At 42.5% G+C, this 23,705-nt stretch overlaps 1 protein-coding gene across 1 annotated transcript in view; it reads right to left on the reverse strand.

Annotated features, from left to right (window-relative positions):
- The window catches only part of LOC145402863 (protein kinase C, brain isozyme-like), an 805,215-nt gene that overhangs the window by 135,992 nt on the left and 645,518 nt on the right, over positions 1-23,705 (reverse strand). Inside the window, exon 9 of the mRNA XM_080274771.1 lies at positions 2,401-2,553. Coding sequence (XP_080130897.1) covers positions 2,401-2,553 — 153 coding nt within the window. The remainder of the gene's footprint in view (positions 1-2,400; positions 2,554-23,705) is intronic.

Genomic DNA, 23,705 nt, shown 5'->3' on the forward strand with positions numbered 1-23,705 from the left:
CAGGGTTGGTCTAATGAATGATGTTATTATCCTTCTTAGCATGTCTTCATTTATGTATGTGAATGCTATTCCCATATTTGCAAGCAGTGTATACATGTTCCGTACCTTCTCGCTGATGTGGTCAGCCGGAGATAGTCTGTTATTGATAATCACACCTAGGTCTTTCTCTCTTTCTGATGTGTATAGGGTTTTATTTCCTAACTTATAATCCCAATCAGGTCTTTTTCCACTTTTACCAAACTTGATTACATGACACTTGTCCACATTGAATTCCATTTGCCATGTACTACTCCATTCATGAAGTTTATTTAATTCTTCTTGTAGCTCCCTACAAGAGTCTGTGCTAGTAATTCTCCTTTGTATTTTTGCATCATCTGCAAACATGTTCAGACAGCTCTCATTTCCAGTGTTACTGTTTATATCATTTATGTACACTAGAAACATGATTGGTGCCAGCACTGAACCCTGTGGTACTCCACTAGTCACTTCTTTCCATGATGAGTAGTTTCCTCTTAGTATTGTCCTCATTTCTCTTTTTATGAGAAAGTCTTGCATCCAACAAAACAGTTTGCCTTGAATTCCTCCTTGATGGTACAGCTTCCATAAAAGTCTTTGGTGTGGTACTGTGTCAAAAGCTTTCTTGAAATCTAAATAGATACTGTCCACCCATCCTTCCCTTTCCTGTATTGTGTTTGTTACTCTGTCATAGTGTGTGTGTGTGTGTGTGTGTGTGTGTGTGTGTGTGTGTGTGTGTGTGTGTGTGTGTGTGTGTGTGTGTGTGTGTGTGTGTGTGTGTGTGTGTGTGTGTGTGTGTGTGTGTGTGTGTGTGTGTGTGTGTGTGTGTGTGTGTGTGTGTGTGTGTGTGTGTGTGTGTGTGTGTGTGTGTGTGTGTGTGTGTGTGTGTGTGTGTGTGTGTGTGTGCAAAAATATATATCTCTAAAATATATACAAATCTAAGACATTTTTGATATGGTATGCAAGAAAACATTTTGAACACTCAATTGGTGAAGCATTAAGGGGGGTTAAAAACCACGTCCACAGATGAATGCCTATATGCAATATTTCTGTCTTTTCATCACATGAGGCTCTATTTACATTTATCAAACATATGAAATATGCATTTCTTTTTATTATGAAATATGCATTTCATTTTATATGTCCTTGAGTCAGAAATGCACAAGATCATCTGAAATGAAAACAAGATATTTTCTACTAATGACCTTAAATGAAGGACAAATAAGCATCTGACCAGTGGTTGTGCCAGAGTGAGGACAAAGAGCTAAAGAAACAGATAGTCTGGCCTAAAGCTAAATACTGCACTAGGCCACTCTGCCTCAACCATCTAACCACCACATGCCTGCAAAATATATTTTAACTGTTTTTGAGATTAAATACATAGCAACTTCTAATGGACACTTTATTCTGGCTGCAAGTGAAGGTAAACTTTAATCCACCAGATGTGTGATGCTACAGCAAATGAAAACAGTATTCTTCAAATATACTAAAGGGGTTGGACTGAATTTTGGTGACTCTATTCAAGGGTTGCCAAGAAAATGCAACAAAATTTGGTAACAGGCTGTGAACAATGTCACTTGGTTTAAATCAAAACTACAGTGTAAATAATTTTCTTAATGTCGTATAAAAGCACACCAAATTACATAACAAAATACAAGTTCTTGGTCATCAAATCCCCAACTCCATTTTCTGGGATTTATGACCTATGATATCTCTTAAAAATTCATGCAGCTTCTTTTTGACATGGGCCCTTAAACATTCAGATCTCCTGGTGACTGGCTTATTTGTCCCGCGGCTGATTTGGATCACACTTGACCCATATCAGTGGCCAAAATGGTCCATGTTCCATTCTCACTTTGATCATAGTGTATTAAAGATATACGGTACCAGTATATTAACTCAACCTAAACTTCTGCCTTTACCCTTTTTCAAGCATTTAGTAGTGATGGGAAAAACAAACCAAATACAATAAGCTACAAACAAATACCCAATACAGTATACGAGTGCTTATCATATGCTGACCTGTGTACAGCAAAACTTGTAAGGTGTTTTACCAGGACAGTCCAGTCTACTGTATATAAATTTTTTCACAGGTTTGGAAGGAAATTCATGATATGCTTCGCATCAGTAACTGTTCAAAACAAGTCCCAATGCATGACTTTCCAAGCTATATTGTCAAACAGCTGAATCATACTGAGCAAAACTGATCATGGCCTGAATAGGCCTGTTATTGCCCTCCCTTACTGATGACAATGGATCTGCCTGTGGCCAGATAAGATACTAATCAGCAGTGCTAGATAAGAAAACTCATTAATAATTTCCAGTGATAAAAAGAATATTCAACAAAACTCACAACACTCACTACAATAAAGAAAAATTACCCACCATAGTCTGGAAGCATGAATGGAGCTGGACAAGGAAGGGTGGCTTGTTGGCAAGGGCAAGCACCCTCTTCTCTATCATGGTGCACTCAACATCATCATCCTGGATGATGATGTCCTTCTTCAGGATCTTGATGGCATACAGCTCATCTGTACCCTGCAACACAACAACAAATAAAAATATTAATAATCTCTTTAAGATCAGGGAGCAGAGTAAACTTCTCATTAAAGAACTTCAATTTACTGACTTTCATCCTCTTTGAACTCTTTGAACCAACGGAACAATCTCGTTATATACTGTATGGTATGGTTCAGTACGGTATATGCAGCAGATGTGGTGGACCAACCGAACATATTACAATCCAACACATTTTGTATATATGGGAAAGAGGGTGGCCAACTCTGCAGAGAGAAAATCTGCTGTCCTAATGAATGTGGATTCAGTTCCCTGCTGAGACAGGGAATAATTTAAGGATTTGAATTGCATTAAAACAAGCTTTACTGATCTACCATAAGATCCACCAATATGTCATAAAAACATCCCACTAACAGCCACAACATATACAGCAGTCCTTTAGGAGAAAGCCCTACCATGTAACAGACATGGACGTGGGGTGTTGGTACCAAAGTGATAACACTTGGAGAAGTACTGTATAGTACAGTATGTTGGAGGACTGCTGGGGCTCTGGGAACAAGCTGTTATGCCTGTGCCTAGAGTTGGATGCATTTTATATTCTGTAAAAATATATATACTGTATATATATATATATATATATATATATATATATATACATACTGTATATGCTGTGCAGTATATAATGTATATGACACAGTGCTGTACTGAGCCCAATGAAAATTACACACTGTTCAAGAATACTTGGTGTCCCAGTACCATACTGCATCTAATGAACTTAGGCAGATGTAAAACAAACTTGAGTTCATACATTATGATTATTACTGAACACTGGATTTCACCCCTTGGCTGGGTATAGCATTCCGCAAATGCCGAGTGGTAGACTGTGTCGTACTTTCCAGTGGAGCTGTGTGAAATATTAAGTACTTTTCAGTCATATTTTGTGCCTACTGTATGCTTATGCTTTGTCAGTGGGTCGTGAACCATCAGTGTGGAGTGTAAACTATGTCTGACTAAAATGTTATCATGTTTGGTTAGGAATAAGTGGGAAAAAAATTATGATGAAAATACAGTTTCTGAACCAGTTTTCCCACACCATGGACAGAGGAAATGTTCAGGGCTGCAGAAGCCTAGGAGTTAATATACTTTCCAATTTAACAGACCATTGTTCTCCCTAATCAGTTTGATATACAAAGATATACTGCATAATTATTAACTATAATGACACCTATTATAATTATTAACTATAATGTATGTAATACAGGTACTCTGTATTATGTCAATGGTGTGTTCCAAAATGCTATACAGGATTTCAAACTCCTGAATGCATCTGGCAAACTGAAGTGAAAGAAAGTGACAAATGAGTTTCAGAAGCAGTTGTGGAAACAGGACTATTCCAAATTAAGACTATTATCAGATATCTTTTTGTTTTACATTGTCTGGCTAAATTTGGGAGGGCAGGTGCCTTCTCTGTGACTTTTCTGCTGAAAATACTTCATTCAGTACTACTTTCATCTGTATCTTACTTCTTTATGCATTACTATACCCTGAATTATTCATGATGTATTAAACTGTTCTGAACTGATACAGTCCAGATACTGTTCACTCCCATTTCAATGCTGGAAACAAAATCCTCTGAATTTTCTAAATTAGTCACGACAGAACACTGAGAATAAAGTATTACATCATCAAACCAGAGGTGAATACCGGCCAAGGCTTTTGTTTTAAAAGTTTTAACTGTTGTTGATGTTATTTTCTATTATGCATGATTCAAGACATCATCATCATCACTGTCATGATCCTGTGTCTTCCTACCAGCAGGTGAAATGAGGTAGGGTATAAAAAGCCAGAAAAAGGAGAGAATTTGATAGAGAGAGAACTAATCAAAATCCCATATAAAATGGGCCACACATCAATTCATTCACTAGTCAAACTCCTGGAATTCTGGCTCCACCTGATAGGGATACATGTCTATATGTTACTTCATAATTAACTATCATACAAAGTCAATTCAATAAACATCAAGTTAAAAAGGGGATGCCAAATGTCAAGCCCCTGGAATTCTGGCTCCACCTGATAGGGATACATGTCTATATGTTGCTTCATAATTACCTATCACACAAAGTCAATTCAATAAATATCAAGTTAAAAAGGGGATGCCAAATGCTTGTCATACATTCCTCCATTTAAAAAAAAAAAAAAAAAAAAAAAAAAAAAAAGTTTAATTCTTTGTCAGTTTCCTGGCCTCATCAACATACATACCCCTCTTTTGCATACAGTCATTAACCATTAACCATATCTATCTACCTTCTTTTTGGCCTACCATGTCCTCTCCCACCTTTAAGCTTGCTCACATAAACCACCTATCCACCATGCTATTTATATCCATTCTTTCCATAAGTGCATTCCATCTATGCATTGTTTCTTTAGCTCTGTTGTCTATGGACATATATAAATATGAAAAGTGACATGTAATAATAATGAATACATAATGAATGAAATCATAAAAGTCTAGAATCAATAATTTTTTCACAATCTGCGACTGAAAAGTAGATCACTTTCATGGACCAGCCCCCAAATGTACTCCCCCCATCATGCTCTCGTTATAGTGTCCTTGGTATCTCCACTCAAAGTCCATTATGTCTTGATGGAAGCATTCTCCTTGCCCTTCCAAGTATGCACCCATGGTGTCCTTGAATTCATCAAGATAGGAATGTGGCATATGAATCTTGAGTGACATTCTACAGCTGATGGCGCCATAGTTCTTTATCAGGTTGCCAATGAGCTCCACATGGTTCTCATCCTTGTGATTTCCAAGAAAACCACAAATCAATGCTTTCAGGCTATCCCAAGCCACTTTTTCCACTTTCGAAAGCTTGCTGGGAAAATCCTTGCTCTCCAGGATCTTCTTAACATGCGGACCAACGAAAATACCGGCTTTGATTTTCGCCTCTGATAGCACAGGGAAGAAGTCTCGTAGGTATTGAAATGCCGCTGACTGCTTGTCCAGAGCCGTGACAGATTGTTTAATGAGGCCCAATTTGATCTGTAAGGGCTGCAACAGTACTTTTCTAGGGTCCACAAATGGTTCCCATTTCACAATGTTGCTCCCTACAGAGAAGTCGGTCCTCTTTGGCCACTGAACTCAATGGTAATGTGCTTCAGAATCTCTGCTGTCCCAAAGACAGATATAACAGGGTAACTTGGTCCAGCTGCATTGGAGACCCATTAGGAATGCCACCATTTGGAAGTCTCCAATGACACCTCAATTGTACTCGTTGTACTTCAAGGCCTTCAGCTACATCTTCAAGCTGTCGTAATTCTCCTGGAGATTAACAGAGGGAGCCAGGGGAAGAGATGGATACTTGTTCCTGTTATGGAGATGCACATCTTTTAGGCTCCTCGATGAACTGTCAATGAAGAGGCCCCTCTCACTAGGGTTACGTGCAATTCCTATCACCTCGAACAGACTGGCTACAGCATAACAGAAACACTGTCCATCCTGATAGGTGAAGAAGCTGCAAAAAGATTGGTAACGCTTCCTCTGACCAGAAACCTGCAAGTCCTCACCCAATAGGTTCCACTGTTTGAGCCTAGGTGTTAGGAGCTCAGCGCTTGATTTTGTGAGACCTAGATCTCTAATCAAGTCGTTGAGATCTTTTTGGTTAGGGAAGTAAGGATGTTTTTCCTCAGCTGCTTCTGTGAATCCATCGTCTGAATCTGCAGTGTCTTCCACACTTGCTGGTTCGCTGCTCTTTGAAGATGGGTGTTCTCTGACTGGAGGAATTGGTAAAGGGAGCTCAGGGCAGCAAGGCACTGGGACTACACATGAAGGAATGTCCGAATAAGTGACCAAAAGGGCATTCTTGCCAGCCCAACATTTACAAGGATCCACCAAGCAGAAATAGCTGTCACTTGCAGGGTTTGTGGGTTCACGCCATATTCTTGGAATGGCGAACTTCATGACCCTTTTTTCCCCTCTGTACCACCCAGTAAAATAAAAAATAATATTAACACACAGGTTTCACCACTAAGATTTACAAAACTATCCATTTTATATTTCTAAGGTCAGATCACCTCAGTGTTATATGGACTTTTTATGGATCCAACTCGCCTTCCAGTGTTTTTTTTTGCAGCGCTCGCAAGTGAAATGAGGTGCCCACAGCTTGTCTTGATCACCAGCAGGCATGCCAAAATACAGTAATCCCTCCACTATCTGACGTAATAGAGCCAAAGGCATGTCCGGAAAGTGGTCCTGTCCGGATAGTGGGCACCAGCCTCCTGGACTTGTACTTATGGACTCTAACTCAGAAAAACACCTATACAACTCCCTCTGGACATGCATAGCACCTATTTAAGACCCATATCACACCAATAAGGGACATAAAAGACTGAAATAAATGCAAAAGAACCATAAAATGAGGTTTTTGAGGTAGGTTTATACAATATTAAACATTCTGGGTACTTACAAGTCCCTGGCTCCTGGACTGGTAGTTATGGACCCTAACCTAGCCTAACTCAGAAAAACACCTCCCTACTGCACATGCACAGCACCTAAAACACTACATATTCACACCAATAAGGGACATAAAAGAGTGAAATGTGGTGTTTGAGGTAAGTACAGTAGGGAAAATACAGTAGAGTACAGTATGAAACATTCTGCCTACTTACAGCAAGTCCATGGCCATCTCGATGAATAACCGCCTCCTCTCAGACTCTGACAGTAAGAAGGATTTCCTGAAGCACTTGCAGTACACTGTTCATGAAGTCTTGCACTTAACTTAGTCATTTGCACTCAGAATTCCATTCTCTTCACACTGCGCACTCTTGTCTTACTTATGCTCCATTGTAACGTAATAAGTGTTGCACTCTGCACTTTAAGTCTTTCCACTCATAAAACGAATTTCAAAACAAATCACACGTTTAATTACGTTAAATTTAGTCCAAAAATTGTTTGTCTTTTCACTCAAATTTCTAATTTCTTAACAATACTGTATTTATTGTTTTTCTTTCACTGCACAACACTAAATTCCCGTGTGGTCTAGTGGAGAAGTTCTTGCCGTTTAATCACTGTCAGAGTCGGACAGTATTGCTGGGAGGTGACCTAGGGGTGCGTCGCTGGGTTGTGATGATGGCGTACCCACTGCAGACGACTCAGAATTTAGATGCAAACTCACAACGAGCGGTGACTCCACCATGGCTGATGTGCTGGGCTGTGGCTCGGAGCATTAGGGCCTGTCTTGGGGAGGCAACGGAGTGGAGCCAGGGCTGGGAACAGCAGGGGTCACGGACCTGAAAAAGCTGTCAATCGTTGACTGATGCAAGGAATGACGATTCTGACGATTTATGATGCGCTGCCTGAAAGCACGCACTTCCCCCACAAGTCCCAAGGGCCCCATCTCCCTGTCGCAGTCCGGGTGTTCCAGGTAGTCCAGAATGCACTCTAGGTGTTCCCGGAGTGCGCTTAGCTTGGGGATGGCTGGAGTTGTGTCATGCTGAGAGGAGTCCGCATCATCATCGCCATCCTCGTCGGAATCTTCAAACTGGGTACTGACACCTGCAACTGAAGATGCGATCTCGATATCAGACAGGGTCTGATACCCAGGATCGCCCTCGTCATCATCCAACCACTCACGCACTTCGTCCACATCAACATCGTCGCCATGCGCACATAAATGTGCATGGAAGTCATCCACGTCGAAACCTAGGAAATCGTGCTCCACATCCGTTTCGAAAAGCAGACAAGACCAACCATTTTCTAGAGTCTTGACAGAGACTTCCTTCCATGCACTGGCCCAGTTGTAAATGGCAGACTTGATGTTGTAGCGGGGAAGGTTTTCCAAAGTCCGCCGGCCTCGCGTGTCCCGTACCTCCCTGCGCTCGTCCTCGTCCTCAAGAACAACCATCACCTCGTCCAGGAACTTCCGTCGGTAGAGACGCTTCATTGCCACGATCACTCCTTGATCCATTGGTTGGATGAGAGCAGTAGTATTAGGTGGCAGAAACATGTACCTAATGTGGCCATTCTCAGCCACCAAGTCCTTGTCACACAGGTGGGCAGGTGCATTGTCGAGGAGAAGGAGGGCTTTACCTGGTCACGTGTGATTCCCAGTTTCTCTGTCTGGTAATGTATGACCTCCTTGACGAAATGGCGGTGGAACCAGTCTTTGAAGATGTGGGCTGTGAACCACGCCTTCAAGGAATGGTACCAGACGACAGGAAGGACATCCATCACCCCACGAAGACACCGAGGCTGCTTTGCACAGCCAACAATAACGGGCTTAAGCCAGTGCATGCCGTTAGCATTGGCACAACACAAAGCAGATAGCCGTTGCTTGGAGAGCTTGCGGCCAGATACACGCTTCTCCGTCTCCTCGGCTAGTGTTTGTAGGCAAAGAGCGATAGAATAAACCAGTTTCGTCAGCGTTGTAGACTTGACCGAGAGTGAGGCCCTCCCTGTCGATCAAGCCCTTCACCTTGTGCCGAAACTCCTCTACTCCATCCTCGTTAGCATCCAAAGCTTCACCATGAGACTTACGGTTGGTAAGGTCATGTCGTAACTTGAACGCGAAGAGCCAACCCTCAGATGCCTTGAAGTCTAGGGCGTCGTGAAACCTTGCGAACTTCTCAGCAGCAGCCTTCAGCTCCGTACCACATACCATCACACCAGTTGCACATTGCTGTCAATACCAAATCAACGTGGAGCAGTCGACTTCAGCAAACTTGGGAGTAAACATCATCTTCCTCTCCACGTTGCATTTGCTTTTTGACGAGAAGTCAGCCGTGTACTGCATAAGTTTGTCTCGGGATTTCTTGATATCAAACAAAGTAGATCAGGCCAGGTTGAACTCACAGAGGATGCACGACGAAGACCATCCTGCACCTACTTTGTCCAATATCTCCTGCCTCTTCTCCAGAGTCAAAACCACTCTCTTCCTCTTCTCAGGCAGCGGGGCCATCATCACACACACGAAGGAGAGGCACGAGAGCATTAGGAGTGCCTGCAGCAGGCACGGAACCACCACAAAAGCGAGCACGTGGGCAGCCACGACGACGAGCGTTCACTCACGACAAGAGATGGGCGGAAAGTGGGGAGGATGAAGGGGCGCTCTAGCGGACATCGGAGGAATGACACACCACAACAAAGCTGTCCCACGCCGTGTGAGCCAAGTTCAAATTACGGGCAGGAAAAAATCGGATTTTTTTCAAATTTTTTGCAGTTTTTGGACCATTTTTGGAAATATTGGATCCCGGGACGATTATGTCCGGTAAGTGGGGATGTCCAGAAAGTAGAGGGATTACTGTATGCATTATAAGCTTCACATATCTTGACAGATGCTTCAACAGAAAATTTCTTCTTTCTCGTTTTAATGAACAGACCACAAATATAGCAAAATATATCAGCAGAATGCTCCCAACCCCTAGATGCCATGACTGACAAAACTGATACATTCATGTTAGTAATGACTGAATAAACAAAAACAATGGTATAGAATTTATATGTCCAACAAAATTAGCACCATTACAGTAAAAACCCACAATTCGTCCGTAATTCGATAGATTTTGGATATAAAATATAAATTCACAAGCCTTTCAGACTGACTTCATTTCAACTGACAACGTCCACACCTGGAAAGGTACGTCGCATCCGGAAACGGTTCGTGTTTGAACGAAGTGCCTCAGACAGTCACCAAGCTCAGCAAAATGATGTGCAATGCTGATATCAGCACATGCAGACACATGTAAAATACACATCCTATCGTTTATAAAGTGAAGCTTTTCATTTGCCCAAGAACTCACCTTACTCTGCCTAAGTAGCCATTTTTTACAGGTTTGAAGGTATAAAAATCACTCTCCTAGTCACAAAAGCGAAATCTGACGAGAGTAATAGCCATTTTTTGTGGTTCTGAGACCAAAGCTATCAGAAAATAACACCCGCTACCCAGGAACAAAACTCGTGTTACATAGTGTAATGTGCAAGGTATACTCTGAAAGTATCCAGACTGGTCGTGTAGTTCAGCAGCATGATGGTTCATGCCCTGTTTCCTATATTGTAAATACGGTATATAGGCAAACCACACAATGGGTTGTTTTGGTTGTGTTGTATCATTTCACTGTGGTAGGCCATGAAAATGTGTGGTTGTGTCAGGGAGATTTGCAAGATGTCGGACTACAGTGCAATGTGTAAGTGTATAGAAAACTGCCAGTCAATTGATGATCATTTTGAATGAGGGTAAGAACATTTGCAATTATTTTCTTGTTTCTTTGTGTGGTCGGTAGTACAAATAGTGGATCACTTTTGACGGAGGTTCTTCCCTCTCTAAATCAATGGAACCATCCAAAACTGTGTGAATGACCCATACAAGCATCCCCGTATGCTACTTTCAATAAATTAAATGTTTCACCAGCAATCTTACTGATTTTAAGCCAAACCTGATACACATAATGGTACACTGCTTGGTACTCTCAGACATCTTGCAAACTGCCATGACAACCACTAATTTCACTGCCCTTCCAGTCCACAATGAAATGATGTAACATAGCCATCTGTAACCCATTCCATCCCTTGCTGAGATACATACCATTATGTGGGACAGGGCTAGAACCACCTGCTTAAAGCTGACCTACTGTAGAAGTAAACAACCACTCTGAATAGTTTTGGAACACATCTCATATACAGTACTGCATAGTGTAGTGTTGTGTACAGTGTATATAACTTACATTATGCATAGCATATATAAAGTGTTTAGTGTAGTTTAAGTTGTATAGTCTATGGCTTACTGTGTATGATATATTGTACAGTGGAGTCTCTTTTATCCAAAAATCATGGGACTTTCAAAGTTTTGTTTATTCGATTTTTCAGATAAAAGATACTGTAATATTATGTAGGATACAAGGGAACAGTACTGTACTCACCCATCATCCATTTCTGGCGACGTCTAGCCCACCACCACCACCAGCACCCCAAAAGCCACTTAACCATCACCAAAACACTTAATACACTGTAGTAACTACTTATGTAACTGCAATTTTGTAACTGTAATAGAAAATGTTAACTTAATAAATCTTCAAGTCAACTTGAATAAACCTTCACCAAAACAATTAAGTAATTCACTGGCGCAACCAAAGCTCACTCTAGTGACCAGCGGAGCAACTGTAAACTAACGCTAGTGGCGCGAAACAAGCCCACTGTGTTTGAATTTTCAGACAGATTTCGGATTTTTGCGGTTAATCGCAATGAGAACGTTTCAGTAACTTACGGTTAATGGCATATTACGGTTAAAAGAATTTCAGATAAAAGGGACTCCACTGTACTATGTATACCATATAGTGCTTGGTGTATAGTGTATCATGGGCAATGGCTACTGTTAGGTGTATAGTGTGTGGTGTCTGGTAGCACGGTGTATGATACTGCTGTAGCATAACCGTACGGTTTGTATGATGTATGGTGCACATGGTGTATTATGTACTGTTTGATTCATGAAATGTACTGTGTGTATGGTTTTTGGTCACGGTGTGTTATGTTTGGTTTGCTAGGTGTACAGTGCATATGGTGTTCATGGTGTATGGTGTGTATAATGTATGGTATGTCGTGCATGGCGGATGGTGAGTGTAGTGTGACTGATATCTGGTGTGAATGATATATGGTGTGCATGGAGCGTTGTATGGTGCATTTATGGTGTGTATGATATGTAAAGTGTATGGTGTGTATGATGTACGGTGCATTTGTGGTGTTACATGTATGTTGTATGATGTGTATGTTGTATGGTATGTATGGTGTATGGCAAATGGTGTGTGGTGTGTAATGTGCATATGGCTTGCTGGCAAACATGGTGTATGATGTAAGGTGTGTATGGTGTATGATGTATGATGTGTATGATGTAAGGTGTGTGGTGTATGATAAGTAAGGTATGTGTATGGCTTGAGCTGTTTATGGTGTGCATGGTACGGTAACCAACATGGTGAGATGGTGCGTAGTGTGTACTGTGTAAGGCATAGGCCTCTCTCTCTCTCTCTCTCTGATACCTTTTTTGTGTTCATAGCATGCACAGAGTCTGTACTGCATATGTAACGTGTACATACTGTGTATAAAACATACATAGCATTTATGTAGCATGTTAGTGCCAATGGCACTAAAGTCCTGTCCACACAAGGGGTCATGCAGCGTGCTCTGATGTGCGTCATGTTGTCCAAAGTGTTATTGAAGCTAGTTATGTCCACATTAGTGCAAAGGACAGAGCTAAGTCTATATATACCAAGTTGACCCATATGCATGTGGGTGGAGCCTGTACACTACATAATTGGCACTGGCCCTAAAACAAAGAAAATGTGTCAGTACTGGGCTAACGAAAATGAAAATGTTGGCATGTACTACAGCGTAACATGCAGACATTGGTGTACACCGTCGGTGGATGAAGTGCAACATGTGGATGTACGTGTATACCATGGGTGGATAATTTACTTCAAATGTCAGTCATTGTTTGATAAAACTTTATAATCAACTTTAATTTTCTTTGATAACGGCAAACTTTCAAAAGGCAATTTTGACCTCTTTAGCTTTGGAAATTATTTCACATTTAAACTGGCTGCTTATACTGCAAGCTACTAACAAATATAAATATATATGTATTAAAAAAAGAACTGTAGATTTACCATGCTCCTCAGTGTTGCATTAATCAATGAGCAGCCTTAATTCAAACATTTCTTGGCTCCAGTTATCAGCGCTGAGTGAACAGGGTATACATAATATCATTCAGTGAGTGGAAGATGGAGACTGTATGAAGGAAGTGTTCACCCAGCCAAGGTCTTGAATCAACTGAGGTTCAGGGCCATGTGACATCACAAGTCGGCTTGGGCAGTCGGGTCCATATTTTTGGAATCAGAGTGGGTTCACTTGGTATATATGGACTTAGAGACAGAGCATGCCTGTTATGCTGAACTGCAGAAGAAGGGGGATGGATACCAACACCACAGCAGTTCTCTTAGACTGTGTTGTGGAGCATTGTGGCAATATGTTGTGTCAAAAAATAAAAAATACCAAAAAGATGATGTAGAGTAACCAGCGGCTGTCTCAACATAATTTTACTGGAAAGCTGGACAGCTGCTGTGGAAGTCGTGGCGTGTGCCACCACCATGAAATGCCCCTTGGCCAGATTTGCCAGAACCGCGTGGCACATACCATCCACGGAACGAAAACCTGAGGCGGGCAACATGACGCACAAGAGCGTGCACCATGACCCCTAGTGTGGACGGGGCTTAACACACCTTCAAGCAGTCCTCTTGTAATCTCTATATCAAGTTTTTTGTTCTTTATTAAGGCTTTCATAGCCACAATCACTTTCTCTTCCAGGAGTTTTGCTACCCTCTACTGACTCTGTCTAACGTTATATTAATTTTTGTGCATTATCACTCTACCTATCTATCTATCTATCTATAGCCCGACGCCCTAATCCCGCAAAGGGTGGCCGCAGACAAAACGCCTCCAAGTCACTCTGTCACCCACCATTTGACTCCCCTCCCCCCAACTCACCCTCCCCTCCCTCATATACCTCTCAACTCCATCCTTCCACCTCATCCTCGGTCTACCCCTCCCTCTCCCTCCCTCCACCTCACCTACATACACCCTCTTAGTCAGTCTTTCATTCTCCATCCTCTCCACATGTCCACTCACAGGCTCAAAACTAAGCCAGTCTACACTATACAAAGATCTTCACTATCCCCAAACATCCAACCTGACAATGGCTCAGTAACTCAAGGCCAAAATTTTATTTAAACTGTAATAAAATTCTAAAAGAAATGAAAACATCTCTATAATGTTACTGCCTCAAATTCATAAACATCAGATAGAAAGTTGCACTCGTGCTTTCCATGTAATTAATGATTTTCTGACACTACTTTACTGAGCAAAGAACTGTTAACACTGATGGAGGAAGGAGGTCAGTCCTCATTGCTAGTCAAGTGGATGGTGGATAAATCTTACAGAAACTGAAATAATCAAAGTGAAGTAAAACTGCTTCTTTTTCACTTGCTTGTTTAGTGAAAAAGTATTCTTTTGTGTACTTCATTGTTTTGAAATATAACATGGTTGTGAAAAAGTTACTGCATGACAGTACAGTAAAACCTCGATATACCAGACTTCAATTGACCGGAATTTGCTTTTATCTGACTCGAGGAGCTACCGGACTAAATTCCTATGTATTGGAAAAAGTTCGATAAAGCCAGATGCAGTCCGGACTGCCTGACCACTTCAGCTATGTTCACCATAATATGGTAAATGAAAGACATGTTTATCAGTGTACACTCATCCCTCGGTTATCACGCCCAATTGGTCCCGCTAGAGCTGCGCTATAGCCAAAAGCGTGATAGCCGTACTGAAGAACTTATGGTAATAATTCAAACTGGTGCCATCACCTCAACATTTACCCCTAAGATGCCCTTTTTGTACCACATATTAACATATAATAGTCTAAAAATGAGCATGTAAGTTAGAAACAAACTAAGGTTAATAAAAAACAGAGCTTAATATCCCTATTTATTCACCTTTTGGGGGATGTTGAGTAGCTTGGGTGGGATAGAGGGGTTACAAGGCTCGGTTGGAGTCTACTGACCACCTCTTCGACGTTCTATCTCATCAAGGAAATTCACAGCAAACCCATGAAATTCCTCCTCCTCCTCCTCATCATCATCATCAAAGTCCAGGAGGGCAAGTGCTGGCTGACGGTCCTGGTTTGAAGGTCCTGGTTGTGGGTCCGGTTGTGCCTGTGTCCGACGGCGTAGGAAGTCGGTTATTTGCCGTTGCTGTAGAGAGTTGATGTGAGCATGGTATTGCTCTTCGTATCCTGCCAGTGCCTGAGTAATTAAGGAACACCTTGCCTCACTGTTAATGGTGGAATCTTGTTCAAGCAGGTGTCATAGCTGGCCACCCAAGTCAATGACCTTTTTTACATCGTTTATGCACAGTCCCTCGGTACGCTGCACATCACCGCCAACTTCCTCCTCCTCCTCCTCCTCTCCTGCACTGTCCTCATCTCGTGTCATTTCCTCATCCACGACATCAGCAGCAGAAACTGGGGCTGGTCGTATCATTTCACGAATATCTTCGTCAGTTGTATCCCCAAAACCAGCTCCAGGAATCTGCCGTGCCTCCTCAGCAGCTGCCTCAACCTCTGCCTGAACCGACTGAGGCTCACCAGGTGCAGACCCGCGACGGTGCTCAGGTAAACCCTCCAAAAGATTCCGCCAAGCGTGACGAATTGTTGCCTGGGTTACGTTATCCCAACACTGAACCATCAGATTAACAGCCTGCTTGACACTGAACCGCTTCCAATAGTTTATAAAACTCTGCTCAGCATCGGTGTCTCCTTGCAACTGATCATCCTCATTTTCATCCTCATTGCTGTTGACCAGTTGCTGGATTAACTGTGTGTCCTCAGTTGCTTCCTTCATCATTCTAAACTGATGCCTGGAGTATGCAGCCTTCAGGACTGAAATAACTTCTTGGTCGAGGGGCTGGATCAGTGAGGTGGTATTGGGTGGGAGGAATTCCACTTTAACATTGGGGTGTGCGGTCCTCAGAAGGGGTGAGTGTCCAGGGGCATTATCCATCACCAGCAGAATGTTAAACCTGATGTTATTTTTCTTGCAATGCTCCTCAACTTGCGGGATAAATGCCTCCTTCAGCCAATCCAGGGACAGTTTGGCAGACATGTACCCTTCTTTGAAGTCATCCATGTCACGTTGAGCTTCTTCATGTTATAACCTTTATAGGCCCTGGGTCTTTTCGCTTTGTGCAGAACCGTCGGCTTCAGGCGACACGTCCCAGAGGCGTTCATAGCCAGCACCAAGGTGAATCGTTCCTTGAGTGCTTTCCTCCCGTGTATTTTCGCTGACTTGGTGGTGATGAATGTCCTCCGTGGCAAAGTTTTCCAATAGAAATTGGTTTCATCCATGTTATAAATTTGTTCTGGTGTATACTGGCCCTCCTCAATTATGTTCTTAATAGTTTCTGGGTATTCACGTGCAGCTGCATTGTCGGCACTTGCCGCTTCACCAGATATTTTCACACTTTTAATTTTGTACCTTGCCATAAACTTGTCCACCCAACCTTTTGAAGCCATAAAAACTGGAGGTTGTCTCACGTCTAACTTCTTAGCGAGGTCCACATAAATTTCCTTGGCAGTGTTCATGATTTCACGTGTGTCCACAGCAATATTTCTCCTTGCCTGTTGATCCATATATCCCCCAAAGCAATTGCTCGGTCTTGAGGAGCAACTGATTTCTGCTACGTAGGGCATGGGAAGCAGCTTGTGATGGTGCAAGACTCATTTGTTTTATGATGTGATCACGATTCTTATAAATACCTCTCACAGTTGATTCATTGATGTTGTATTTCTTCCCCACACTTCGCTTGGTCTCACCATTATCGAGAAGTTTCACTATTTCCAGTTTATCTGCATAGCTTAGGTTCTTCCTCTTCTTTATTTCCCTGCCAGGTGCTGCAGCATTACGTTGGGCGATGGTAGGGGGATGGGGAGGGGTTACGTTGGCCATGGCTATATCACAAAAAAGGTTATTGTTCTTGCTATCATTGCTCGTGGTCTGAGGGCAAATCCTTGAATGGTTTGGCGGGTGGGAGACTCGGTCGGGCGGCCAATCAGCGCTCGGCTGGCACTGACGTCAAACGACCAATCACGGCGTGAATCACGCTGGCTGGGCGGAGCACCAGAGCCCGGCCTTTTTGAAATTTTCGAACATTTCTGGTGCGCGATAGCAGGCATTTAGTGCGTTATATAGGTATTTGGGTGGTTTTTTATATATGCATGATAGCGAGATACGCTATAGCAGAACCCGTGATAGCAGAGGGTTGAGTGTACAGTACAATATTATTATATGTACTATACCATTTGATTAATGTAGTTAAGTTATAACATAGTACAGTACCACAATGGTAGTCAAAACATTTTAAAAACCATTCATGCGATCCTGACTAATGTCTGATATATTGGAAAAAGTCCAGGTTCGCAGGGGGAAGTCTGGATGTCGCTTTTATCGGAATTTCACATTTTTCAGAATGGTTTGGGCCCCAATTAGTCCATTATAGAGAGGTCTTACTGTATTGGGATACAAACAATAACGTATGGAAACGAACTTGAACCCTGTTGGAGAGACACAAGTTAGGAGACCAGTGGAAATGAGTTATCTGAAAGGAACATGTAGAGTCACATGGGGAGAGAGACTGACAAATGATGAAGTGAAGGAATATTGTTGTGTGGATGTAGATTGATAGGAAGCACTAGGAGAAACACACTGAGGTGGTTTGGCCATGTAGAGAGGATGGAGAGCGAGAGACTGACAAGGAGAATGTATGTGAGTGAGGTGGAAGAGGGGAGAAGGAGGGGGAGGCCAAGGAAGAGATGGAGGGAAGGAATGGAGAAGTATATGGGGGAGGGGGGTGTGAGCTGGGAGCAGGCAGTGAAATGACAAGGGACAGGGCAACATGGAGGTGATTTGTTTGTGGACACCCTTTACGGGATTAAGGCGTCTGGCAAAGACAGATAGACAGAAATATAACATTTGAACAAAGCATTCATTATTTTTTGAGATATGATTCCTTTAATAGTAAAATTTTATTAGGTTATATATACGTACACCAATAACACACAAACAGACCTATAGTACTGATATGCAGCTTATGGATCAGCTTTATAAATTACTTTTATACAGTAAGGTAAGTTTCACTCTTTAAAACTTTAACTACAGAATAATAATATCACGTGATGCTACCCAGGGAGGCAAAAGAATGCGGTGTTTCAATATGGCAGCCAAAGTCACACGTTCGCTGCGGAGATAGCCCCTCCATATTATGGAGCTCAGTGGTTCCCCCCATTCATACCATAACTGTCCTTGATTCAATAATTACAAAAGACATGCTCCCCCCCCCCTCTCTCTCTCTCTCTCTCCTTTGAGCATTTGATAGAGTTCTGGATGAATTTTAAAAGTCCCACGCTGTTCAGAATGCAAACCACTGAGCTCTATAATATGGAGAGGCTTTCTCATGGGTAACACAGCGTAATTTATGTAGCCGTCACTAGGGTGGCACTTGTGTAGCAGCAGCCATGTTACACCACGCCTGATGCCCACAGTTTTGTACTGAGCTGCTCTGTGGGTTTCTGAAAGCAGCTGATGATTCCGGAAAATATAGTGCCATGGTCCACTGTGCAGCTTATGGATACAAAAATGGGCACAGGAATTCATTGAAGAGAGATGGCATTACATTTCACAAGTATGAAACATGTCCTGTTGCTAATTCTATAACATTACTGTCCCCTGGGGTGGGGCAGGAAGATTCTTCCCCATATCCCTGCACAAATGAGGCCTCTAAAAGGGGCCCATTTATCTCCAGTCTTTCTCTCCATGTCCTCTTCTCTTTTGTTCACACTCTTGCAGATATTTTCATGTTTCCTCCGGCCTTTATCAATCTGAACAATCGGTTTCATGACATGGATAGTGCCATAAAGAGTAAGTTCTGCACTGCGGCAACCCATGGCGTCATTTCATATTCACTGGCTAAATGTACCCAGTATAAGTCGTTGAACTTGGCAAAAAAAAAAAAAATCATAATTCATATATGGTTTTGAATTATAAGTGACAAGTGTATCTTTATTAAAAACCACTGGTCAGTGGAAATAAAGTATTTGAATCTGAATTTGCTTGTTCCAATATGGCGGCCAAATTCATACGCTCGTGATGGAGATAGCCTCTCCATACTATAGAGCTCAGTGACGCAAACTCTGTTCACTTCAACTAGACAAAAAAATAACCATTTTGTTACTTATAATTCAAAGCTGTAATACTAGATAGTGATATTGATCCTGAAGGTAGTACAGACAAAAGCATACAAATCACTTTGTAATTTTGTCATTAAACTACGGAAAATATGCTGTAGTAGTTCACATGTAGAGCATTCAAATTTAAATCAGAGTTGACTTAATCATTTTCAACTTGTGCGTACATTTCATTAGCACGGACGTAATCTTCAGTAGTGTTAACCTTTGTTCACTGGATGTCAAAATCCATAAGCAAGATAAAATAGTGAGTTTTTTTAAAAATTATATATATATATATATATATATATATATACATATATATATATCAGTATATAGATTAATATGCGGATGCCCAGTAACCGGACACCCCAATGCCTGGACATTTTGGGCCCGGGCCTTTGGAACCCCAAAATGGCCAAAAAACGTAAAAAAGCCAAAAAAATCTAACATTTTTTTCACCTGTAATTTGAACTTGGCATGTGGCACCGAACAGCTGTGTTTACGCACGGCCCCTTGCTTCCTCCCCTCCCCAGTTACCAACTAACTAACATCGTGACTTGGCGCTCATCGCAATGGATGCAGCATGTGCTCGTTTTTGTGAATAAACAGTGAATAAACTGAAATACCTTGCCACTAAACCACATGGGAATTCACAGTGTTGTGCAGTGTTAAGAAATTAGAATTCAGAGTCCACAAGAATTAAGTGGAGAGTGCAAACTGGCAGTTGCAACTGGCGTGGTGCAAGTAAGAACAGATGTGCAGTGTTAAACAATTATAATTCACAGTGCAAAGAATTAAGTACAGCACAGCACTGGATTACTGTACGTGCTTCAAGCGCATTTTCATCACTGCCAGAGCCTTAGAGGAGGCGGGTTAATCTTCGTAATGGCCACAGATGTGTTGTAAGTACCCTGTACACTGAAAAATATTTTCCACACTCACTTCTAATTCCTAATTCTCTGGTTCCGTTTCATTTATTTCATGCTTTCTGTCCCTTACTTGTGTGAATATGGTCTTAAATAGGTGCTGTGCATGTCCAGTAGGGAATTATGTAGGTGGTTTTCTGAATTAGGCTGGGTTAGGGTCCATGAGTACAGTTGTCAGCACAAATTCGCTGCATGCCTGCTCGTGTGAAGTGGGTCGTTTTGACTGGCACAGTGTATGGGAACTTTTCTGTCCAACTCTCAAATGTAAGAGTTAACCGTTACTCCCAGTCCTTCATTTATGCAACAGGTCAACTCTGGAACTGTCTTCCTCTGTCTGTATTTCCTACTTCCTATGATCTCCAGTCTTTAAAACGCAATGTGTCCAGGCATCTCAAAATGAATGGATATTGAATTTGGCTCTCTTTGTACAGTTTTTGTTTTTTTTTCTTGGAAGGAAGGGTTTGCAGGCTCCTGGCCTTAGGTTCCTTCTTTCTTGCATAAAAAAAAAAAGTTGCCACATAGGCTTTTATATGCTTTAAAGACATATTTGAAGGAATTAGTACTATAAACTGCCCAGAGTGCAACAGTCTTTATATCTGATTTGCATAAAAATGTGCAAAAGATGACTGAAGAATGTTGTGGAATGATGAAACTTCTGCTCTCTCCCGCGTACCCATTCCATGTCCCTCCCCACACTACCACTCACCTCACCTCCCCCCTCCCCTGCTCTCTCTCATTTCCACTCCCCTCCCTCCGCACCCTGTCTACCTTATTTTATTCACGGCGCTAACTTACGTAATGAACTGCACTCTTCTCTATTTCATGTCTATTCCTGTAACTTGTTTGCTCCTCCATATTCGTGAGCTTCTTGCCATGCCACAGTCTTTTCTCCTAATCTCTCCTCCAAACATGATGCAGCAATTCAAAACATTATTGGTTCTGATACTGCTTCATGATTCAGTGAACAATATGAGGAAAATGGGAACATTTTCCCTGGAAAGAAAGAGAGAAAAGTAGGAGGAATGGGTATGAATGTTTGTTTAACTATGCCTACTGAAATAATAGCCACTGACTGCAAGGCTTAGCAAAAAAAAAAAAAAAAAAAAGAAAAAAAAAGCAATACATCACAAGAACGAGACCTCAAACGTTTCTGTATCTAGCGGCTGCTGGTAGTGACAAGGGGTGGAGAAAAGAATGACAACTGAAATGAATGGAGTGGGAAGGAGACGGGGAGGGTGTGAATGGGACTCAAACAGGAATGAATATTGATAATTAGCTTTGGATACAGTTAGTTTTATTAAAGTATTGTGAGGAATTGAGAACAGGACAGGCTGGGTTTAGTAAACAGTCAAGAGAATTGCGATGCACAAAGTCAGGTTAGTGCCGTGGATAAATGAATGAAGGTAGAGAGGGTGGGGAGAGGAGAAAGTGGAGAGACATGAATGTGGGTGGGGGGTAGGAGGGAGAGGGAGGGTGGGGGGAACATCAGGAGGAGTAAGGAGGAGAGAAGGTAAGGAACCTCTGACACTGTTATAAAAAGAAATACCAGAATATTTTGCTCCCACATCAGGGAAAGGAGCTTAGACACCGTTATAACAAGAAATACCAGAATATTTCGCTCATACATCGTTCCATAACATTCTTCTGTCAGTTCTTGCATTTTTTTATACTAATCAAATACGGTATACAGAATACTGTACTCTAGGCATTCTCTAGTACCACTTCCTAAAAACACATCTTTAAAACATATAAAAGTCCATGTGGCAACTAGTCCCCTTACACTGTTGCCAGACAAAAGGACTCACATCTCACGGGTGGACTTGCAGCAAATTTATGCTGACGACAGTACCAGTCCAGGAGGCAGGGTCCCAGTATCCGGACAATCCCGCTTCCCGGACATGACTTTGGCTGTATTACATCGGATATTGGAGAGAGTACTTTATATATATATATATATATATATATATATATATACAGTAATCCCCATACTATCCGGACGCCAACTTTCCGGACATCCCCACTTACCGGACATTATCATCCCGGGATCCAGTATTCCCAAAATGGTCCAAAAACCGCAAAAAATTCAAAAAAAATCTGACTTTTTCCCGCCCGTAATTTGAACTTGGCGTGCGCGGCGCCGGACAGCTTTGTTTTGGTGCATCATTCCTCCGATGTCACCTAGAGCGCCCCTGCATCTTCCCCACTTACCGCCCATCTCTTGTCGTGAGAGCACGCTTGTTGTCATGGATGCCCCGTGCTCACTTTTGTGGTGGTGCCATACCTGCTGCAGGCTCTCCTGATGCTCTCGTGCCTCTTCTTCGTGTGTGTGATGATGGCCCCACCACCTGAGAAGAGGAAGAGAGTAGTTTTGACTCTGGAGAAGAAGAGGGAGATATTGGAGAAAGTGGATGCGGGATGGTCTTCATCACGCATCCTTCGTGAGTTCAACATGGCCCGATCTACTTTGTTTGATATCAAGAGATCCTGAGACAAACTCATGCTGTACATGGCTGACTTCTCGTCAAAAAGCAAATGCAACGTGGAGAGGAAGATGATGTTTACTCCCAAGTTTGCTGAAGTCGACCGCTCCATGTTGATTTGGTATCGACAGCAACGTGCTCCTGGTATGATGGTGCATGGCACGAAGCTGAAGGCTGCTGCTGTGAAGTTCGCAAGGCTTCACGACGTCCTAGACTTCAAGGCATCCGAGGGTTGGCTCTTTGCGTTCAAGTTACGACATGGCCTTACCAACTGTAAGTCTCATGGCGAAGCTTTGGACGCTAACGAGGATGGAGTAGAGGAGTTTCGGCACAAGGTGAAGGGCTTGATCGACATGGAGGGCCTCACTCTCGGTCAAGTCTACAACACTGACGAAACTGGTTTATTCTATCGCTCTTTGCCTATGAACACTCTAGCCGAGGAGACGGAGAAGTGTGTACCTGGCTGCAAGCTCTCCAAGCAAAGGATATCTGCTTTGTGTTGTGCTAATGCTAACGGCATGCACCGGCTTAAGCCCGTTATTGTTGGCTGTGCAAAGCAACCTCGGTGTCTTCGTGGGGTAATGGATGTCCTTCCTGTCGTTTGGTACCATTCCTTGAAGGCATAGTTCACAGCCCACATCTTCAAAGACTGGTTCCACCGCCATTTCGTCAAGGAAGACATACATTACCAGACGGAGAAACTGGGAATCTCACGCGACCAGGTAAAGGCCCTCCTTCTCCTCGACAATGCACCTGCCCACCCGTGCGACAAGGACTTGGTGGCTGAGAATGGCCGCATTAGGTGCATGTTTCTGCCACCTAATACTATTGCTCTCATCCAACCAATGGACCAAGGAGTGATCTTGGCAACGAAGCGGCTCTACCGATGGAAGTTCCTGGACGAGGTGATGGTTGTTCTCAAGGACGAGGACGAGCGCAGGGAG

This window comes from Coenobita brevimanus, chromosome 59 (genome assembly GCF_032717465.1).
Source record: "Coenobita brevimanus isolate Jiangsu-jjx chromosome 59, ASM3271746v2, whole genome shotgun sequence".
Taxonomy (NCBI): Eukaryota; Metazoa; Arthropoda; class Malacostraca; order Decapoda; family Coenobitidae; genus Coenobita; species Coenobita brevimanus.